Consider the following 18,348-nt stretch of genomic DNA (forward strand, 5'->3'; position numbering starts at 1 on the left):
CAATCCCTTTTCCAGCCTTAGCTTTACCATTTGGGCGTTTTTTTTTTTTTTTCGCCCTGTCGCTTCACATTTTTCATGAAAAAATCCGAGAACCAACAAATTAAATTGGTGTGGCCTAAGTTAAAAAATAACAAAAACTATACCAATGTCGTAGAAAGCTAAAATCAAACGAAAAAAGACGAAAATGTAAAGAAATGAACTTGAAGACTAGATTATTCGCCAAACCATATTCTGTGCCATTTGCTCAACCCTCATGACCACGTAGATTTCATAATGAAAAGAACTTTTTTTTTTGCAAAACTTTTTTTTTTATTCGCACGCGCGCATCAGTTTTGGGGCTCCCGGAGGATGTCATCCATATAATCAAATCAACATGGCCTTAGTTTCTCTTGGTAACATTACATGTAGATGTATTTCGTACATTACATACATTTAACATTACATGTAACGTTACTAGTGTTCAGTACTACTTCATCACACTTGTTCCTGGTTGCTCAGCCCTGGTTAGGTATTTCTTTGTGGTATGACATTTGTTCGACCAAATGATGACAACAGAGGCACAACAATTTCGTCTGTATTTTGTCATACTTTATTTGTATGTTCCTAACTACCTTCCATGTATCCAAGAGTAGACAGTTTTTAATACATAAATGTCCTTGTACACATAGAAATGTGTCGTATTTATGGCCACAGCTGCCTCACACACATTCTCAGGATAAAGACGCAGATATCTTAAATTTCACTTTTTGATAACCGACTGTTCCAGTGCATACTGCATTTCATATGCACACCATCTAGCAGGATAGAAAGATACTGCAGCAGAGTTGGACGAATATATACAATTTGGATTGCATATTTGGGTAAACAACTACACACTGGAGAAGCATGCACCATGTTGAACAGTTAAAGTTATTGTCAGCAATATACTGCTGCTTTGACAGAAAATTACTACTCTGTACTGTCTGTATGACTCCAGCACCACATAGTCAACTTCTGGGCAGTGTAGAAAAGACACAAAGGTACTGTAAATGGACTGTATGACATTCTTTGCTATATATACAATTTTTTGTACACATCTTCTTAGTTCTGTTTTCCAACTGCGTATCAGGAGGGGACTTGTGGAGGGGGCCCGAGTGGTCTTGTAGGGGGAGGTCCGAGTGGTCTTGGTGGAGGATGACCGGGTGAGCCGTGCTGCTGACCGGGGTGTAGCGATGTACTAAGGAATGCCAGGTGACCCTTGGGACACTTGTTGGCATAGTGGCCCTTCTCTCCACACTAGGAAGGATGAACAATAATAAGATAAAATTGAGGATATCAAAGTGATGGAAGTACATGTATAAGGTGTTTTTGTTACCTAGTCATGCAATGTGACCTACAGTTACTGTATACTACTACCAAACACACACCGGGTCAACCCTGTTCTTCTTGGTAAGTTTACTGGCTTTTTTAACATGCAAATTTTGATGCCATAAGTGTCCCCATACACTGGGCTGCCAGCTTTACTTCCCAATCCGAAAGGACACAGATGAACAATATTAAAACAGATACAAATGATGTTTCCTTTTGGATAGTAGCCATGATCGAACAGAAATAGGAATCTTATTTATGAGGGGTAAATGTGGCTGCAGTACAAAAATGTGAAAATGTTTTATAGCGGTACCACTGCCGGCTACCGGTATATCTTTTCTTTTAAACAAAGCGAAATCAAACATCTTCCTGCTCTGCCCAACAGACATACATGTATATAAAATGTCTATTGCCGAAGTAAAGCTATCTAGTTTGACAGGCTGAATAAAAGTTCTAAACAGGAACTATGCGGCTCGAGATGTCTTACTGAGGGACAACTGCGTGTGCGAGATGTCAGTTAGCTTGAGGAATGAATCCCCTCTACTATATACCAAGTAAGGCTAATTCAGCAGTAAGAAAGTTAAACAGTTACACACCTTGAAACACGTGACAGACTCCAGCGGTCTGTACTGTCCGGCGGGCCCGCGCTCCTCTCGCGGTCGGAACGTGTAGCCAGGCCCGTGAGAAGGTGATGTAAAGTTCTGTAAGAAAAAATGCATTTTGAATAATCATCGAAGATTTACAGCATAGAACTGTGGAGTGGAACTCGTTGCAACCAAATACAGTAGGGGTATCAGCAAAGTTAAACAACAATTGCATTTAGATGTGCAAACATTTAGTATGATAAGTCGTTCAGTGTAATATAATCAGCTGCCGCAATGCCACACACCTACAAAGAGTTTTATGCTGAAGGACTGTTATATTGGCTATACAGGTAGAAACTACAGCAAAAACTACATTACATTAATTGTTAAACCCCCAAAAGACCCCAAGCAGGGAGATGTTTCCTTACCTGTGCTTCGGGCTGTGCATTGGGGTTACTGGGACAACTGATGGCTTTGTGGCCGCTCTCCCCACAGTGATGGCAAACTATAGACGTCTTCTTTGTCGCAGTGTCAGAAATTGGAAGATCAAACTTGGGACTACAGAGAAGGAAGAAATATACAGTGATTAGTGCAACAACTCATGATTTCATGTTCAACTGAAAATTTTGTGACTTAGTGCTTTGATTAAAGTCAATTTGTAATTCAGACAGTCTGTGATGTAAGTTATTATTATCGAAAAATTAGTGCCTGATAAGCTAGTACACACAACAACCATAACATCTTGAAAGTTACCAACTTGCATACTTACTGCTTGTACTTGCATTTGGGCCCTTCTGGACAGAAGCCTACCATGTAGTTCATACACATGGTTCTTCTGACGTGTCTGTTCTTACAGTGTGGCCCTGGGTAGGGAAGACACACAAGACTTCAACATACATGCATTGTAAGAACTTATCTTGTGAATGCTACAATATCAAAGCAAAGGTGAGTGAAAAAAATCATCTACACTGACTGTTGTTTTATATCCCAACATGTAAACACAAGACGTGGTGACAGCACAATCAAGTTTTTTTAAGCTACATCAATCAATGCCATCACCAACACAGGAGACAATACAATACTCATTTCACCTGAGCGAAGTGAGAAAAGTTGTGTAAAGTGCCTTTCCAAAGGGCACAAGATCTTTAGCATGCCAGGACTCGAACCCAGGACCTATCAGTATGCCACACGACCCCACAACTGACTGACTGTTGAATTGAACCATACTTCAACTGCATTTAGATACAGAGGCCGAAATGCTCAGAAAATGACAAGATGGAGAGACAAGATTTCCAACACTTCTGTTTGCTGACATGTCATTGACTCAGTGGTCGAAATACTTTTTTTCAGTGTTTTGCAATATTGCAGAAGAGTCAAAATTTTGTTCTGCAATTTGGAAATACTTTCTGCAAATACACAAGCCTCTATACTACAATCTTGCAAGTTTATAAGCATGAACTATTGATTGATATGCAAATTAGTCAAGACAAATTTTTGGAAGTCCAAAAGGAAACAAAAGATAGACAAGTCAAGACAAGGTTGATGTAAATTGGTGAAGAAGCTCCTGTTGTTTCAGAACAGGAGCTTAAGTGTTGTCTGTCCTTGGGGCCAAGAGCACCAAGTGCCAATTTTTCCTGCTGCAAAATTGCAGATTGTATAAATTTTTCTTCTGCAATCTTTGAAATCTATCTGCAGATTGCAGACTGCAGACAGGTATTTCGAACACTGTAAATGACTGAAAGATGAAACTTATGATCTTACCATGTTTGCAGAAGCCCCTGTCATACCAGGCACAGTCTTTTATCTTGGACTCAGGATCAATGTGCAGGAATGGACATTCCTTATTACTACAAGCTCCTGGGAGAAACCAGAAACACATAGCATTTCTAATTAGTGAATGAAAGATATAACATCTGAGATAGTGATGCATACCTAAACCCACATTTAGGTTCAGGTCCGGATTCAAGTCCAGAGGTTTAGGTTCAGTTCCGGACTCGTAAGTCCGGACCTAAACCCATGGCATATACAAAATTGCATGTTGGCAATCGTGCAATGTTGTCTGGGTGAAACTTTGGCCACATAACATGGAGGCTGGTACTTGACGATGCCCGATGGCAATGTTTTCTTGATTTTGCAGCAAAGATTTTGCAATCTACGGAAGGTTTTAGGTGGTTTGGAAATAAAAGGGGTATGTGAAATGGTCTTTTATGGTAATAAGTCCGGACTCGGTCCTTGACTTTTAGGTTTTTTTGCATTCTTACAAGTCCGGATCCAAGTCCAGTGAACCGGTATGCATCACTAATCTGAGAGAAAAAACAACAACATGAGTTAATTTTATTCCAAAGTTACTTAATCTCTAGCACACCGAAGTAGCCATTTGGCTATCAATTTAGGGAGCAGGGGTAAGGCTAATATGTCCAAAGTTCTTAATGGATGGGTTTTATGAAAAAAATGTACAAAGTGGGTTCAACTCCAAGATGGGTTATTTTATATAAATATGAATATAAAGGATGTATTTATTCATACCAAGGAATCTAGTATTGATTTCTATTCTCATAAGACTAATGTTAACGTACCTACATAATGTGTAAATGAGAATCATTTTGACTGCAATAAAACCTTGAAAAAACACTCAAGATTTGAAAGTAACATCTGCTTACCAAGAATTAACACTAAGGCATCTTGGTCATGGCTTATTTTACATCAATATAAAGGACGCATTTACTTATATCAAGCTGAAGGATTCTAGCATAGATTTCTATTGTTAAGCATACTTACATTGTAAATGGGACAAAAATTTTCACAGCAATAAAATCTTGAAAAAAGATGTAACATCTACTTACCAAATTTTGAATAGAAGTAACACTCAGGCATCTTGGTCATGTCGTACTCGTGTAGAAACTCGCACTGGTCTCCCTTCTTACACAGCCCCCTCAGCCAGTGTTTACAGACCACGCTCTTCTCCCCGCGCACGTGTCTGAAGGGACAGCTCGCACCCTTCACACAGCTCCCACGCACAAAGAAGTCACAGATCGCAGCTCCGGATTCTAGCAGGAAAAAAGGTACAGAGTACAGACGTATCTGTATCAGTATCAATGTAGCCGGTAAAACCGGCATTCGGCGTAACACACCAGCTTCGCAGGCACTCAGCGCGGTGGCAGCTAGCTATATCACACCAAACGACTTGTTACACTCAATTTTTGCACATTTAGCCGTGATCAGTCTATGTTCATTTTGAGGACAAAAGGTGCTAAGAAAGAAACACAAATTGACCTTTTTTAACATTATCGTATCTGTATCGGTATAGCCAGTATAACCGTCCTTCGGAGTAACACACCAGCTTCGCAGGCACGCAGCATGGCGGCAGCTAGCTATATCACACTGAACGACTTGTTACACTCAGACTCAGTCTTTGCACATTTAAATTATTACAGGAGTTGTTTAAATTAAAGCTGATGCTCCAACTGTTCCATTCTATGATAGTTCTTGGAAAATACTATTTTTTGAGCACTTGGATTCTTGGTTCATACTAGTAACTCTGATATTTGAAAGCATAAATGTTAAATTACTTGACGACAAAAGTTGGGAAGAAAAAAAGATCACAGATCTACTGACTTTTTTAACAAATCATAAATTTTATAGTTTTTTTAGAGGCTCTAGAGGTTTATGAGCAACAAGTCAAGTGTGTAGTGTAGCTTACAACTGCACAATTTAACTAATCGTAACTGAATTACTGTTTACTAGTATTCCCTTCAGAATTTACAATATTTCAACATGCCCCCCTCCCCACGCTAGAATCCCTCGTGCAGTTTTGTATGCAGGTAAAATTTCTCACTGTCCATTCCGGGGAAAGGAAGCGGCTGTGAGCCTCTCTGCTCCTCAATCGCGATCTCCATCTCAAACCTGATCCCTCCGACACTCGCCACGACTTCCTCCATCCTCAATTTCTTTCAGAGGCACCAGAAATCTTAGAAATTCTCCAGACAAAAAGTCAGAAATGGCGGCGCATCGAAGCTTAGACTAACCGTGTCAAAGGTGAGTAGACGAGTACAAAACTGTCGGTGAATAGGGGTGTTTCAAACTCTCTACAATGTCATAAGAATTCGACATTTATCGTGGTTGACGATAACTCTATCTCTATAGACATTTGATTTTAAAAATTTTTGATTTGTAGATTGAGTAATTTGTCAGTTTTAACGTTTATCCTTTTTGTCAAATTTTCCCTATCTCAGTAATGAAAAGTGCCATTCACCGCATCAGTACGAGCACGTATCTTTGAACATTCTGTCCGAATTATCTGCACCTACTCTTTTTTTCATGACACAAACTCTTTAAAAAGCTAGCAAAATACTGTCCTTACTATGTAAGGAATTTTAACTTTTCTATTCAAGAGAAATTGTGCGACTCTTTTGTTTGGTTGCGCTCATGCCCAAAGTGAAAGTTGTGATCACTTCCGAGTTCTCTCCTCTAGGGGGAAGTCAGCGATTTTATCCCGCCCATATGCGAGCAACCGACTCTGGGATAGTTCCTCTCGAGACATAATCATTCAGGATGAACCAAAAGACTTCTTGCGGCCACATTTTGTAATCCTATCGGAGAATCGCCCACGTTTTATCGGGAATGTACTTGACCGTGAGACCTTTCCATGTGATATCTCTAACAACTTGTTATTTTGGAAATGAACGAGCTCGCTCTGAGGACCAACAAGGGAGTGTATGTGGGCGGGGAGACAGTCTATGGGTGAGTTTAGTGTCACTGCCTGGTATGTAATTCGTTTAGCTCGGTCAAGGTTATATACACAAACAAATTACTAAAGTATGGTATGGGGCTTGTCTGAACTTTGAACGTATTATGAATGATTGACATTTTATAACGTTATTATACTGCTGAATTGTTTGACATGTAAATTAGGGTATGTTTTGGCAATGATTTCAAAGTAAGTCCACAGAGACAGTTTAATATTGTGAGCTATCTTGGAGGAGCTATTTGATAAATGTGAACAAAAATCAATTTATTTCTAAAGTTTAGAGGAATTGAGACGACTATTTGTGTTGATTGTCTAAATTCAGGGAATTAAACCAGGGAAAAGACTGTAGTATCAGAAGTACATGGTTCTACCTCTAGATTTCCAAAATTTTCTTTGGACTTGTTGGAAACATGTGAGCATTCTGGTGATCACATCTTGTTTTATTCCAGAGCGGTGTATCTCCAGATTGACCATGTTACGTCAGGGACTGGGGTCAAGCTGAAGTTCCACGGGTATGAAGACTGTAAGTACTATTATTCATGATTTTTTCACCTTACTGTTCACTGTTTTCTCTTCTGTACCGTGAACTTTAATATCATTTACAGTTAACAGATAATTCCTGGACTTGTGAATACATACATGTAGTTGATGATGAAATGGTTTATGGTTTATTGACGATAAAAACACTGGCAGCCTTAGTGCCTTACATAGGCTGAATTGTGGTTCTTTAACAATTCATTCATCTTAGACTAATTGGCAACATAATACATTTGTTATCAAATAGATTGAAACAGGAAGGTACGATCATTCAATATAAATTTCCAGACATATTAAAAACAAATTTGAGATTACATTTTGAAACGTTTTACTCATAAATAAGATATTCTAAATAGAAGGAGGCCGCACAAATATTTAAATGTCATCATTCAACAGTCGTACATAGTTCCGTGAACATGTCCATTTTTCTCAGACCGTGAACTTTTGCTAGTGTGTTACATAAAGTGAATTACAGTATGCAGACAAGCACCTACATGTAGACTGCTGTGGTCATGTGCATGTAGGAAGAATGCTGAAATACCCAACTATATATAGGTGTCATATTTATGGGCGTGGGACTCCAGCCTACAGTCTTGTCAAGACACGTTGATAACTATTAAAACTGCATGGTGTAAGTGTATGTCCATTGGGACATGCTTACGGTCAATGGATGATTGTGTTAAACATCACTTAATTCTCTCTCAAAACTGTGACCTGTACCAGAGATAGTGACCCAGACTAGCCAGAGCCAGGGTCAATATCCTTATTAAAATACATGTAAATATCAGACACAGAAATTAAATGGGACATCTCTCATGGCACTATCTGGTCTGACATTCTGTATTCATTCAAATCTAATGACAGTATCACACTGGCACAAATTGCTGTCATTAGCTTCATTGTACAGTACTGTACTTGGATTCAGTTCCTAGTCCCAAAACACCAGTTGGATTCTAGTAATACAATACATGAGTTGAAGCAGAGGTCACATGTGTATAAGGTGAATGAGGTCCCAGTCACATCTGTGGCATGATAGCTTTACAACAGCAAAACAAGAAGCCATAGGCGACAATCCTCCGTGAAGTTTTATATTTTGCAACAAAAATAATCCCAAGCGTCAACACCAGACCTACTGTGCAGACATAAGGCAATGGTTAATGAGGGCGCGTCACAACCATAAAACATAAAAAGACCTAAATCCATTACTGCTCTCAGGGCGTGTAAAGATACTGTGCTTCAAGTTCGAAGTTCATTTTAATTACACACACACAATCATTGCATTCACATAAAGATCGGACTATCATGGTCGTGTCACTAGTAACAAAGACAGCCCCACCGTCTTACCGTGCCTCATTATTAAGCGCGACTGGCAAATTCCAGCAACAGTTGCAGCCAGCACCGCGAGTGTTACTGCCGTGGTACCACTTATCGGCCCCTCACCATCTGCCTGAAGTTCCCCCCCCCCCACCGCCATTCCAAACAACGGGTTTTTCTGGACCATTCCAATTTGCCTCATAATTGTAGGGGTGCATCTGCAATATTACATTGACCGCGAAAGCCGCAATGGCAAAAATACACATCCGTGCATCAACACGGGCATGCCCGCAGACGGCGTATAAAATTGCATGCCGATTGCACAAAGAGAACCCAGTGTTTTGACTGCGAACACAAAAAAGCGGCTCTTCACAACACTCCGTCCGGAGGCCCTGACCTCCTTCACGGAGTAACAAGGGCATTTTTGGAAACAGTTGTCAATGTGTGGTACAAACTTCAGTTGTCTTGTGATGCAACAAGTTGTCCTAGATTGTTTTTGAAGGCCAGTGAAAACCGTGCATGTGTACAAGTGGTGTGTATATGATAAATGTGACTGCAACTTAAAAGAGAAAGATACTCTTTCGTCACACTCATTTCCCCATGCTCATCTTGAGTGGACTTAGACAGTGTTAGATGAGGATAACAGATCGCTCTGTCCCATGATGGTACTGATGGGAGGGTGATGAGTCATGGTCTCTGTCTTTACGGTAGACTTCCTGGGGTGGTACAAATAATGGACCCTCTTCTTACTACCAAGGATGGGTCAAACAAGAGGGGTGTGAATCATTCTTTGGGCTCAGCTTCCAAGAATCAGTGTGGAATCTATTATATATCAAACAGATGTTTTTTTGGGTGACTAGCCATGTATGTGGAAAAATAGCATTGTGGTAAAAACAGTTAGTCATATTTATAAAATAACCATTCAATTTTTCTACTTACTTAATGATAATGATTTTAATATTACTATATATTACTATGACTTGCAGTATGTTAAAGTGGACATACTAGTATGTTATCCTGTACATGACTAATATAATTTGACACTTGTCCAGTTTACTATGAAGAGAGGGGGTCACAACGGTACTCTGGGACGGGAGAGTTCTCCGTCATGAGAGGTCGTAAAGAACACTTTGATGTGGAAGTGCCCATTTATACAAGCTCAGGTCAGATATAAGGGTTACTTTTTTTATTACTTTTTGTGATTTATAATCCCCTTGTCATTCCCATTTTCATTCATTTATTCTATGCAAAATTTTTGTATGCTGTGATGTTGAAAAACATTTCACCCTCCTAGATTTTTACGTTTCCTTGTCTAATTTCAAGTAAAACTTTAACATTTAAGTATTAATTAGGTCTGAATACCTTTCTATTTTCCAGAACCCATCCCCCTAGGGTGCTATGTCTTCCCCTTCCAGTATGAACTACCGGCTGACTTACCAGGTAAGTACAGAAGTGCAGGAAAATGTTGTGGGAAAATATCAATATATAACGTTGAGCTTGAACTGTGTTGAAGTTCACTGTTTATTGTTACATTAATAATTTTTAGTTCGTGTCTATTAATAATGAAATGATTTACAAGTTACTAAACTGAATTGTATTCTGTTCCCTTGAATTGAGTAATTTTATATTTGCATTTGTGTATAGTTTTTATGCATATTTAGTAGATTTTTACTGTTCTATATGTTGTGTTAACCGTTTTATTTTTTTACGAACCGTGTCTGTTTTATGCGTAGCCACTTTCCACTGTAAGGGCCCACTGTATGAGGCCACAATCAAGTACGAAGTCAAGGCTTGTGTGATTGGGAAAGAAAGCAACCTAAAGGCAAGTACATAGACAAGGTCCTCAGAGGATTTGTTCAGAAAAACACACGTCTTGGTCAGGTGCCAGACGTGTAGAAGTGTGTGCCAGTTCCCATGCCCTTGGCTTTGCACATCACTCCTGGTCTCAATTAAAGATGGTATCACTCAGTGCCCAGTGTTTAGAGAGCTGTGGTGGAAGTGTTTTGGTTGCCAGAAAGTTACTAATACTCTGTCTTTTGCTTGCCAGAAAGTCAGAAGGTGTGTGAGATTGGATATAATGTGTAAGAAGCCTAAAGTATGTTTTGTATAAACTTGTGAACTATTCTGCAGTTTGAAACTGCAGAGTTTCAGTGTAGATTTTTTTCAAGTTGCAAATCTACTCAGAGAACATTTCTGATTCCTTTTGTGGTGCTTTGAAATCATATACTTCAAATTTATAACTTGAGATGCTGACTGTTTTCTTTTTGATGAACAAGATACTACATGCAAAAAGACTGAATCTAATAAAGGAAAAAAACCTTAGTTGAATAATTGGATGAGGGATGAAAAAAAAATTCTACTTACTTTTTAAATGTATTTGTATAGTCCAAACTTATAGGATGGTGCTCAGATTCATTCAAGATTGTTGGACAGTAGCCATAGACTCAATGTCAAGGCCTTTGCATGTCTTCATTTTATAACTGGAATTCTGTTAACAGTGCACCAAAAGACAGAGAGAGTTAAAACTTGATTCTTCCAGTCAATCTTTAATACATGTATACATAGAAACCCTCTTCAGATAAGGCTGTGAGAGGGTTATACTAATAGTTATATCCAGTTACACTGCCATGGACATGGTTCTAATGTTTTAAAAATGTTCCTATTTTTAATTTAAAAATGATATTGTTTTAATACTAATAATAGGGTTCAGGGATAATGTTGGAGAGAAAAACAAAGATCGTACAGATTGCATAATCATTTGTTACTATAGGTCTACAAAGTGTATGTATTTCACTCCACTAGCCTGCCAAACAAAATTGATGTAGGATAACTCTGCCCTTGGCAGGACATCTGTTAGTCCCCCCAGCCAGTTTGTGCTGACTGGGCGACCAGGAAAGCTCAGGTCATGTCGGTGCACCCCCCAGGGCCAGGGAAGGGTGATGTCATACCTACAGGAGGGTCTGCATGGCCTTTTTCTGGAAGGCGAAGCGAGCCATTTTAACTGTGAACTATAGCCGGCTGCTGTAATTCAACTTTAAGCATTGTCGGAAAGTTCGTCATGAAGCGTAATTGGTCGCTTTTATTCCACGCAGCATGTTATTTCTTGATTTGAGGGGTATTTTTTTATTTCTTTGTCGAGAGTCAGATTGCCCAAAAAATCATAACAGGGCGTCCAAGGTCCCCATTAGACTTAGTCTAGTTTTGTCATGAATACAACAGAACATTCCAATGAAGCCATTCCTAAAACCAATATAAAACCCATGTTACTGTGTTGTCATCCCTCCGGTAAATTAAGCATTGCCAGGATTACCCCCACCCCACCCCTCACCACACCCTCCCACCCCCATGCAGACCCTCCTACAGTCAATGGCAAACTCAGGGGGTCAGGGACAAACTTTACAGCAGCTAGCTTTCTTGACTTTCTGCCAGTTCATGCAAGGCAGGGGGAAGTTATTCAAGGGATGCTGTTATCATCATTTCTAAATCCTCGTTCTAGAGTTGGTAGATAAAGTTGTGTTGATGTACAGAGTGAGAAAAAGTACTACTGCTGGCCATAGCAAAAACACTTGTGAGTCAAACAAATGTTAGTTACAGGTAATTAGACCTGCACATGACTCTCCAAGTAGAGGTTACATGTATGCCTGCTTTTGACATTTTCTTTCAGGTCAATGTTTTGTCGGGCTTTCTAATTTGTTGGGGTTTTTTTTGGGATGGGTGAGGAATATAGAAAGCCCAACAAAATGCCTAAAAGCTAATAAAGAAATGTCCCAACAGATCTAATTTCTGCTGGGAAGTACCTCCAAATGACCTCAAAATGGACATAATTAAAAGCCTGTGGGTCATTCTAATTGAACTGATGACAGACAGGCAACCACTAGCTTATATGTTTTCCTGTAAAAGCCTTAAATGTTTCATCTTAATTAAGTTTTTCCCTGTATTTTGTCTGTGTTGCCCCATTGACAAACAAGAAAAAATATCTTGCCCCATTGACAAACAAGAAAAATATCTTGCCCCATTGACAAATAAGTTTTCAAATGTTTCTTGGACACAGATAAATTTTCTGTCTGCAAGAACAAGATAAAGAAGAGAAACCATTTTTGGTAGTGAAGATATTTTTTTTGTTTGTCAATGGGGCAAGATATTTTTTCTTGTTTGTCAATGGGGCAAGATATTTTTTTGTTTGTCAGTGGGGCGAATATATTTTTCTTGTTTGTCAATGGGACAAGATATTTTTTTCTTGTTTGTCAATGGGGCAAGATATTTTTTCTTGTTTGTCAATGGGACAAGATATTTTTTCTTGTTTGTCAATGGGGCAAGATATTTTTTCTTGTTTGTCAATGGGGCAAGATATTTTTTCTTGTTTGTCAATGGGGCAAGATATTTTTTCTTGTTTGTCAATGGGGCAAGATATTTTGTCTTGTTTGTCAATGGGGCAAGATATTTTGTCTTGTTTGTCAATGGGGCAAGATATTTTTTCTTGAGAATTTTTCTTGCAGTAAGATTTGCATTCTCGTATTTAACAGGATGCTTTTCTTTAAGAACTTGCTAAAGATTTTTTTCTTATACATATATATATATGTATACAGGTTTCTCAACCCCTGATTATCCGTGAGGTGGTTGAGCCCTCCCTGTTGAAGGATGCGGTGAGATATGAGGACCAGAGCGAGGTGTTGAAATGTGGGTGTTATCGGCAGGGAGATATCACTGTAGTGGCAAGGTAAGATAACGTGAGATAACATGTGCACGGGAACTTCTGGTATGTTCCCAGACATTTTAATTACGTCTGTCATCTCTTATGATAGGAACTATCAAGATATTGACAAGGAAGAAGATACATTCATTGTCATATACATGTATCTAACTAATCATATGATAAATTTCAATACAAGGAGGCCTGTAAAAAACTATATGTGCTGATATGTGGGATAAAAATTTTTAGAAAAATGTAGAAAAACTAATGAAATGATATACAGAAAGACTCCTCCCAGAAAATTGCATGGACAGTGTTTTATCTGCTTAGTTATTTTTACATTTAGCCTTGTTGTCAAGATGGATCATTACCAAAGTGTGGAAGGACATCTTAACTTTGATATCTTAACCTGAAGCATTTTTCTCCTTCTCTCCCCACAGTTTGGATAAGACAGAGTACACAGTGGGGGACACAGGCACTGTCAGTGTAGACATCAGCAATAGTACATCAGTCAAAATCAGAAATATCAGGGTCAATGTAAGTACATTCTGCAACCGAAGAAGTGTGTTTTGATAAATATTTCCACCAAGGAGTTGGTTCTGTTGATATTTATGGAAGTTGTTTTGGGTGCACAGAATGTTCACAGCATGTGGGTGTGGGGAAGATTGACAGGCAGAATGACAGGAGGTGAAAGGTTTCAGAATCTGCCTGGTAGGCAGTGAGGCAACATGGGGGAATTCAGGAAGCCAGGGATTGCATACTTCCCGAAATCTCTGATTTCTTGTTAGGCCATGTTGAATTGATTTATATGGATGACATCCTCTGGGAACCCCAAAACTGATGCGAGCGTGCGAATAAAAAAAAGTTTGGCCCCCCCCAAAAAGTTTCCTTCATTATGAAATCTATGTGGTTTTGAAGGCTGAATAAATGACACAGTATGGGTATTCGGACTTAGCTGCCCTGCCCGGTCCACCTAAACCGCTGCCCGGTCCGGTCCGAGGCCGCTAATGGGGGTTTTGCGTATCCCATGCGCCGGAGCAAGCATTTCGCTCCCGGCGCAAGGACCCGGCCATAATACAGTACCGTTCGCGTTATAGTTACCCTAAGGGCCGTTACTAACGCGTTTTTTCCCCGTTAGTTTTCCGTTATTAACTGGTTACTTTTCCGAAAGTTTTCCGTTACTTTTCCGAAAGTAACGCGTTTCTTTTTCGTCAGACTTCTCCATTCATATGCAGGCGCGGTAACATCACAGGAATCGTGGGAGGAGTACTAATTTACCTCATGCGGGGCGGGAAATTACCGATACACACCGCTGGAACAGCGAAAGGAACGTTGATCTAGCCCGCATTTTACTATATAACAGTAACGTTTAAAACCGGCGCATCAATTAGATCGACATTTTCTTTTGTCAGTGTTGCCCATGCAAGCGTTTCTATAGTTTGTCAACTTTATTTTGCTGTTTTTCTCTGTTTGTTTACTTATTTTACCACCGAATATGCAATCCTAGATGATCTGAATTAACTGTTATAAATACCCCGGTCCGCCGTACATAATAGGCGGCGGGCCCGGCGTGAGGTAACGTTAGGGATGTGCAAAAATATCGCGAATAATTCCTATAACACTCGAAAAAAGGCAGCATATTTACACGTGCCCACAAACATTTTTATGGCTAATTATTGACCAGTTTTGGGGAGTTTTGTTATGTCCTTGGGGTTTTGTTTAGAGTGGGACAGAAAGCCGTGCCGCGACTCCGACTCCGTGCACTTCCGTGTTACATTACGTTGTACGTGACCAACAAAATTACGCCAAAGGCACCACAAATCCACATGTGCATATGTATTTTTCCCGAAAATTCTTTTGAGTACGCATTTCGTCACTAGGATTTTGCTAATTAGTCGTAGAAATAAGGTAGAAACCAGCGTAAATGTGGCTATCTCCAGATCGCACTTCGCGCGGGGAAGGGCGCCCCAGCATGCAACGGGCTTCGTTCTAGCCAATCAGAGCGCAGGTCATCTAAGGTGAACCAATCAGAGCGTAGCTACTTGCATATTATAATGAGCATGCTGCTTCACATGCCGGCGGCCGGCCATGAGTGCGCGGGAAATGTGTTTTGCAACTATATTTTTACGGGGATTTTCTGACGTTTGACGCTGACTTTGGCACGATATGATCGCACTACCATGTACACGCTACCGTAGGCGGCAAATGAGTGGTCATTTTTATACAATCGTCGAGAAATTTTGGCGTTATGCACCCGGAAGTGAGCCGATCTCAGTTTGCGTTCCCTCGATTTTTGACAGTTTCCCCCGTGTTTCCCTCCTCAAAATAAGAAACTTTTTTTGGGGGGGGGGGAAACGGACGAAAATTCATGCCCGCGCAGATGTCATCCATATAATCAAATCAACATGGCCTTACAGCTTGGTAAAGAGTTGGCAAGCCCCCTAGCATCTTCCTGTCACACTGCAGATAACAAACATACTGCAAAGATGAAAGGATCAGAAAAAAAATGAATTATGTACAGTACACTACATATTTGTACAGAAATATGGGGACACTACGCCAGCAGATGTTTGTACTCTCTAGTGCTGTCTAGCAACTTATATTTATATGACAAAGTTACAACAGGTGATAGATATATACTCCAGGCTCTTCAGAGTGCTATTATGGTATTCCGGCAGGTCAGTAAGGTCCACGGTCTACCATTTATCAGTTGAAATGAAGTTCCAGAAATTCTGGGTAATTCCCATATGGCGTGTGTCTTACATACTATACCAGTAATTGCTACAGGGAAAGGCATTACATTTCTGCAATTTATACATCTGCTGTTTTATTTAAATACATGTTTATTTTTATATTGGAAAAAGGACTTTCTGTGATTCTTCTTCAATCAGGGCTCGAAATACTGGGTGCATGTGCGCCCAATTTTTTTCTGTGGGTGCACCAGTGCACCCAAATATTTTTGTAGGTATTTTTGTACATATTGAATGTATAATAGTATACAGGATATTATTGGCATCTAAGGCCACACCAATTTAATTTCTTGGTTAACGGATTTTTCCAGAAAAATAATGGAGCGGGCGGGCGAGAAAAAAAAATAAATAAAAACAGGCCTAGGCATCCTATTATGGCCCAAAATGGTTAAGATGGGAGACATGAAGTCAACACACCAGGCTGGTTCAATATTTGAACAATGAATTTTATGATACCACTGCATTGAAATATGGGATGACTGTAACAAGTACATGTAGCTAGAAAATGACTGTTTTCAACTGTTCAGGGCAAAATATGAGCATCTTGCAGTTGATTCTGAATTTTTATTTTTATTTGCAAATCAGAAAAAAATGAAGCGGCGAATCCGTTAACCAAGAAATTAAATTGGTGTGGCCTAAGGGTCAGAAAAATAATAATCTTTGTTGTAGTACTTGTGTAAGATTTTGAAGTGAGTTCCCATTTCAGATTCAAGCTTAGAAGAGGTGCAGTAAGATTGATAATTAGGTTTTGTTTTATATGGTGCACCCAAAAAATATTTTGTGCACCTAATTTTTTAGGTTGGGTGCGCCAGAGCACCTTTTCCCAAAAATGAATGTCGAGCCCTGTTCAATGCATGTGTAACGTTTGTTGACTTCAATTCAATTTGCATTTTGTATCTCCCCCTTGCAGATGAAGAGAGTAGTGCATCTCATGAAGGGTCAGTGGGTCTGTACAGCAGCAGAAGCATCAAAGGTGAGAAACCGGATGTCCAGTTCTGCAGGGCAGCCAGGGCCACTGGTGGAGAAAGTGTGGAGCGAGACACGGGAAGGAACAAGTAACAAGTAAGTCATCAATATGTTAGGCCACACCAAGTAAATTTTATGGATGACGTCCACGCGCGCATTGATTCTGGCATGTTCCTAGAAAAAAAAACAAGAAATTCCGCTTCCTGTAACTATGACCAAAGAGTCACGCCGCAAATCGTCAGATTGACCCGTAGAAGAAAGTGTCTATTTGCCATCCTGTTTTCACTGTCCACGGTTCCACCTGATTTATTGCTGTTTTGATGATGAATAAAAGACTTCTTGCTTGTTACACTGTGTCACCTCAATCAATTCGTGTCCTAACATTTGTCGTCTCTTAGTATATTTCTAATCTAGGCATCTTGTTTTTTTAGGGCCCTACTTGTTTTTCTTTCGCCCTCTCGCATTAGATTTAGGGTCTCCAAAGGACGTCATCCAAAAAATTTACTTTGTGTGGCCTTAGATTTCATTCCAACCAAAATGATGTACTGCAAAAGATTTAGTGTTTGCTAACATGTAACACCCACTCACTCACTGTCCAGTTTATCGTCTGTTGTTCCCCGTCTTCCAGGGGTTAGACATGCTTGCACTGCAGTGCTGAGGCTAAAGATTGACTTGTTGTTTCTTCCACTGCATTGCTTAGAAAAATAGAGCTGTCCCTTCCTGTGGAACTGAAGAACCTTCCACCTGTGGTCACGCTGGGCAAGCATATCAAGGTGAGGATTTTTGGCCATGTGTATCTTCAAATACATGTAACAAGTTATTACATCAAATCTGACAATTTCACTGTGGCCTTCTCTGACTTTAATATTAGCTTTAAATTTTATTTTACCTTAAATTCAAGTATGATGTCTGCAAGTTTTTTTTGGATTATAAACCATTACTTGTTTGATTAGTGACAACATTTGAGATTTTGCTGTATTTGTTTTATTTATAAACAACTACCCATGATTTGGAACACAACCTTACTTCTCCTACTGGTATGTGTACATTTGTACTTGATTATTTTGGTACGATGAATGTATATGTTCCATGTGTGAACAGTGTGTGTACAGAATACTGGTAGATGTTGGTCTGAAGTCGTCCCTGTCTCTACCGACTGGCCTGCTGAAGATACCATATCTGCACCCACCCAGCAACTCTGAGGTATGTCTCTTCAAACTTTAGCACTTTGTATGACCTTTGAAAAATTCCTGGCCCTTAAGTTACAATCTTACAAACAAGACACCTTCAAGAAAACTTCATGTACAAATGAAGTAAAATTATGTCGGCTTTTATCAGTATTTTGTCTGTTGGGTCCTTACATGTATATTGTATTATGTTTGATTTTGTTGTTGCTTCATCTTTTGTTTAAGT

The 18,348-nt window shown here is 39.6% G+C and overlaps 2 protein-coding genes across 2 annotated transcripts in view; one reads left to right on the forward strand and one right to left on the reverse strand.

Moving 5' to 3' along the window:
• Positions 1–547: 547 nt before the first annotated feature.
• Positions 548–5,965, reverse strand: LOC109464284 (cleavage and polyadenylation specificity factor subunit 4-like). The gene is made up of 7 exons (XM_019761240.1): positions 5,767–5,965; positions 4,775–4,978; positions 3,693–3,788; positions 2,701–2,794; positions 2,360–2,489; positions 1,944–2,048; positions 548–1,275 (listed from the first exon to the last, which is right to left on the reverse strand). Exons 1-7 carry the CDS (start codon positions 5,867–5,869, stop codon positions 1,105–1,107), a joined length of 903 nt encoding a protein of 300 aa, XP_019616799.1. The 5' UTR covers positions 5,870–5,965; the 3' UTR covers positions 548–1,104.
• A 394-nt stretch (positions 5,966–6,359) lies between these two features.
• The window catches only part of LOC109464257 (arrestin domain-containing protein A-like), a 14,584-nt gene continuing 2,595 nt past the window's right edge, over positions 6,360–18,348 (forward strand). Inside the window, exons 1-10 of the mRNA XM_019761193.1 lie at positions 6,360–6,671; positions 7,128–7,201; positions 9,582–9,692; positions 9,907–9,969; positions 10,263–10,351; positions 13,116–13,246; positions 13,660–13,756; positions 16,880–17,031; positions 17,636–17,708; positions 18,037–18,138. Of these exons, the coding sequence (XP_019616752.1) occupies positions 6,610–6,671; positions 7,128–7,201; positions 9,582–9,692; positions 9,907–9,969; positions 10,263–10,351; positions 13,116–13,246; positions 13,660–13,756; positions 16,880–17,031; positions 17,636–17,708; positions 18,037–18,138 (954 nt within the window). The 5' untranslated portion in view covers positions 6,360–6,609. The remainder of the gene's footprint in view (positions 6,672–7,127; positions 7,202–9,581; positions 9,693–9,906; positions 9,970–10,262; positions 10,352–13,115; positions 13,247–13,659; positions 13,757–16,879; positions 17,032–17,635; positions 17,709–18,036; positions 18,139–18,348) is intronic.

Source organism: Branchiostoma belcheri, unplaced genomic scaffold (genome assembly GCF_001625305.1).
Source record: "Branchiostoma belcheri isolate BF01 breed outbred unplaced genomic scaffold, Haploidv18h27 scaffold135, whole genome shotgun sequence".
Taxonomy (NCBI): Eukaryota; Metazoa; Chordata; class Leptocardii; order Amphioxiformes; family Branchiostomatidae; genus Branchiostoma; species Branchiostoma belcheri.

Excerpts from the sequence above, each read along its gene's own strand:
- LOC109464284 (XM_019761240.1), bottom strand. The coding sequence starts at position 5,869 with ATGGAGGAAGTCGTGGCGAGTGTCGGAGGGATCAGGTTTGAGATGGAG. Across the intron at positions 2,795-3,692 it reads CAGGGGCTTCTGCAAACATG|GGCCACACTGTAAGAACAGA; the intron begins GTAAGATCATAA and ends TTCCCTACCCAG. Across the intron at positions 1,276-1,943 it reads AGTCTGTCACGTGTTTCAAG|TGTGGAGAGAAGGGCCACTA; the intron begins GTGTGTAACTGT and ends CATCCTTCCTAG.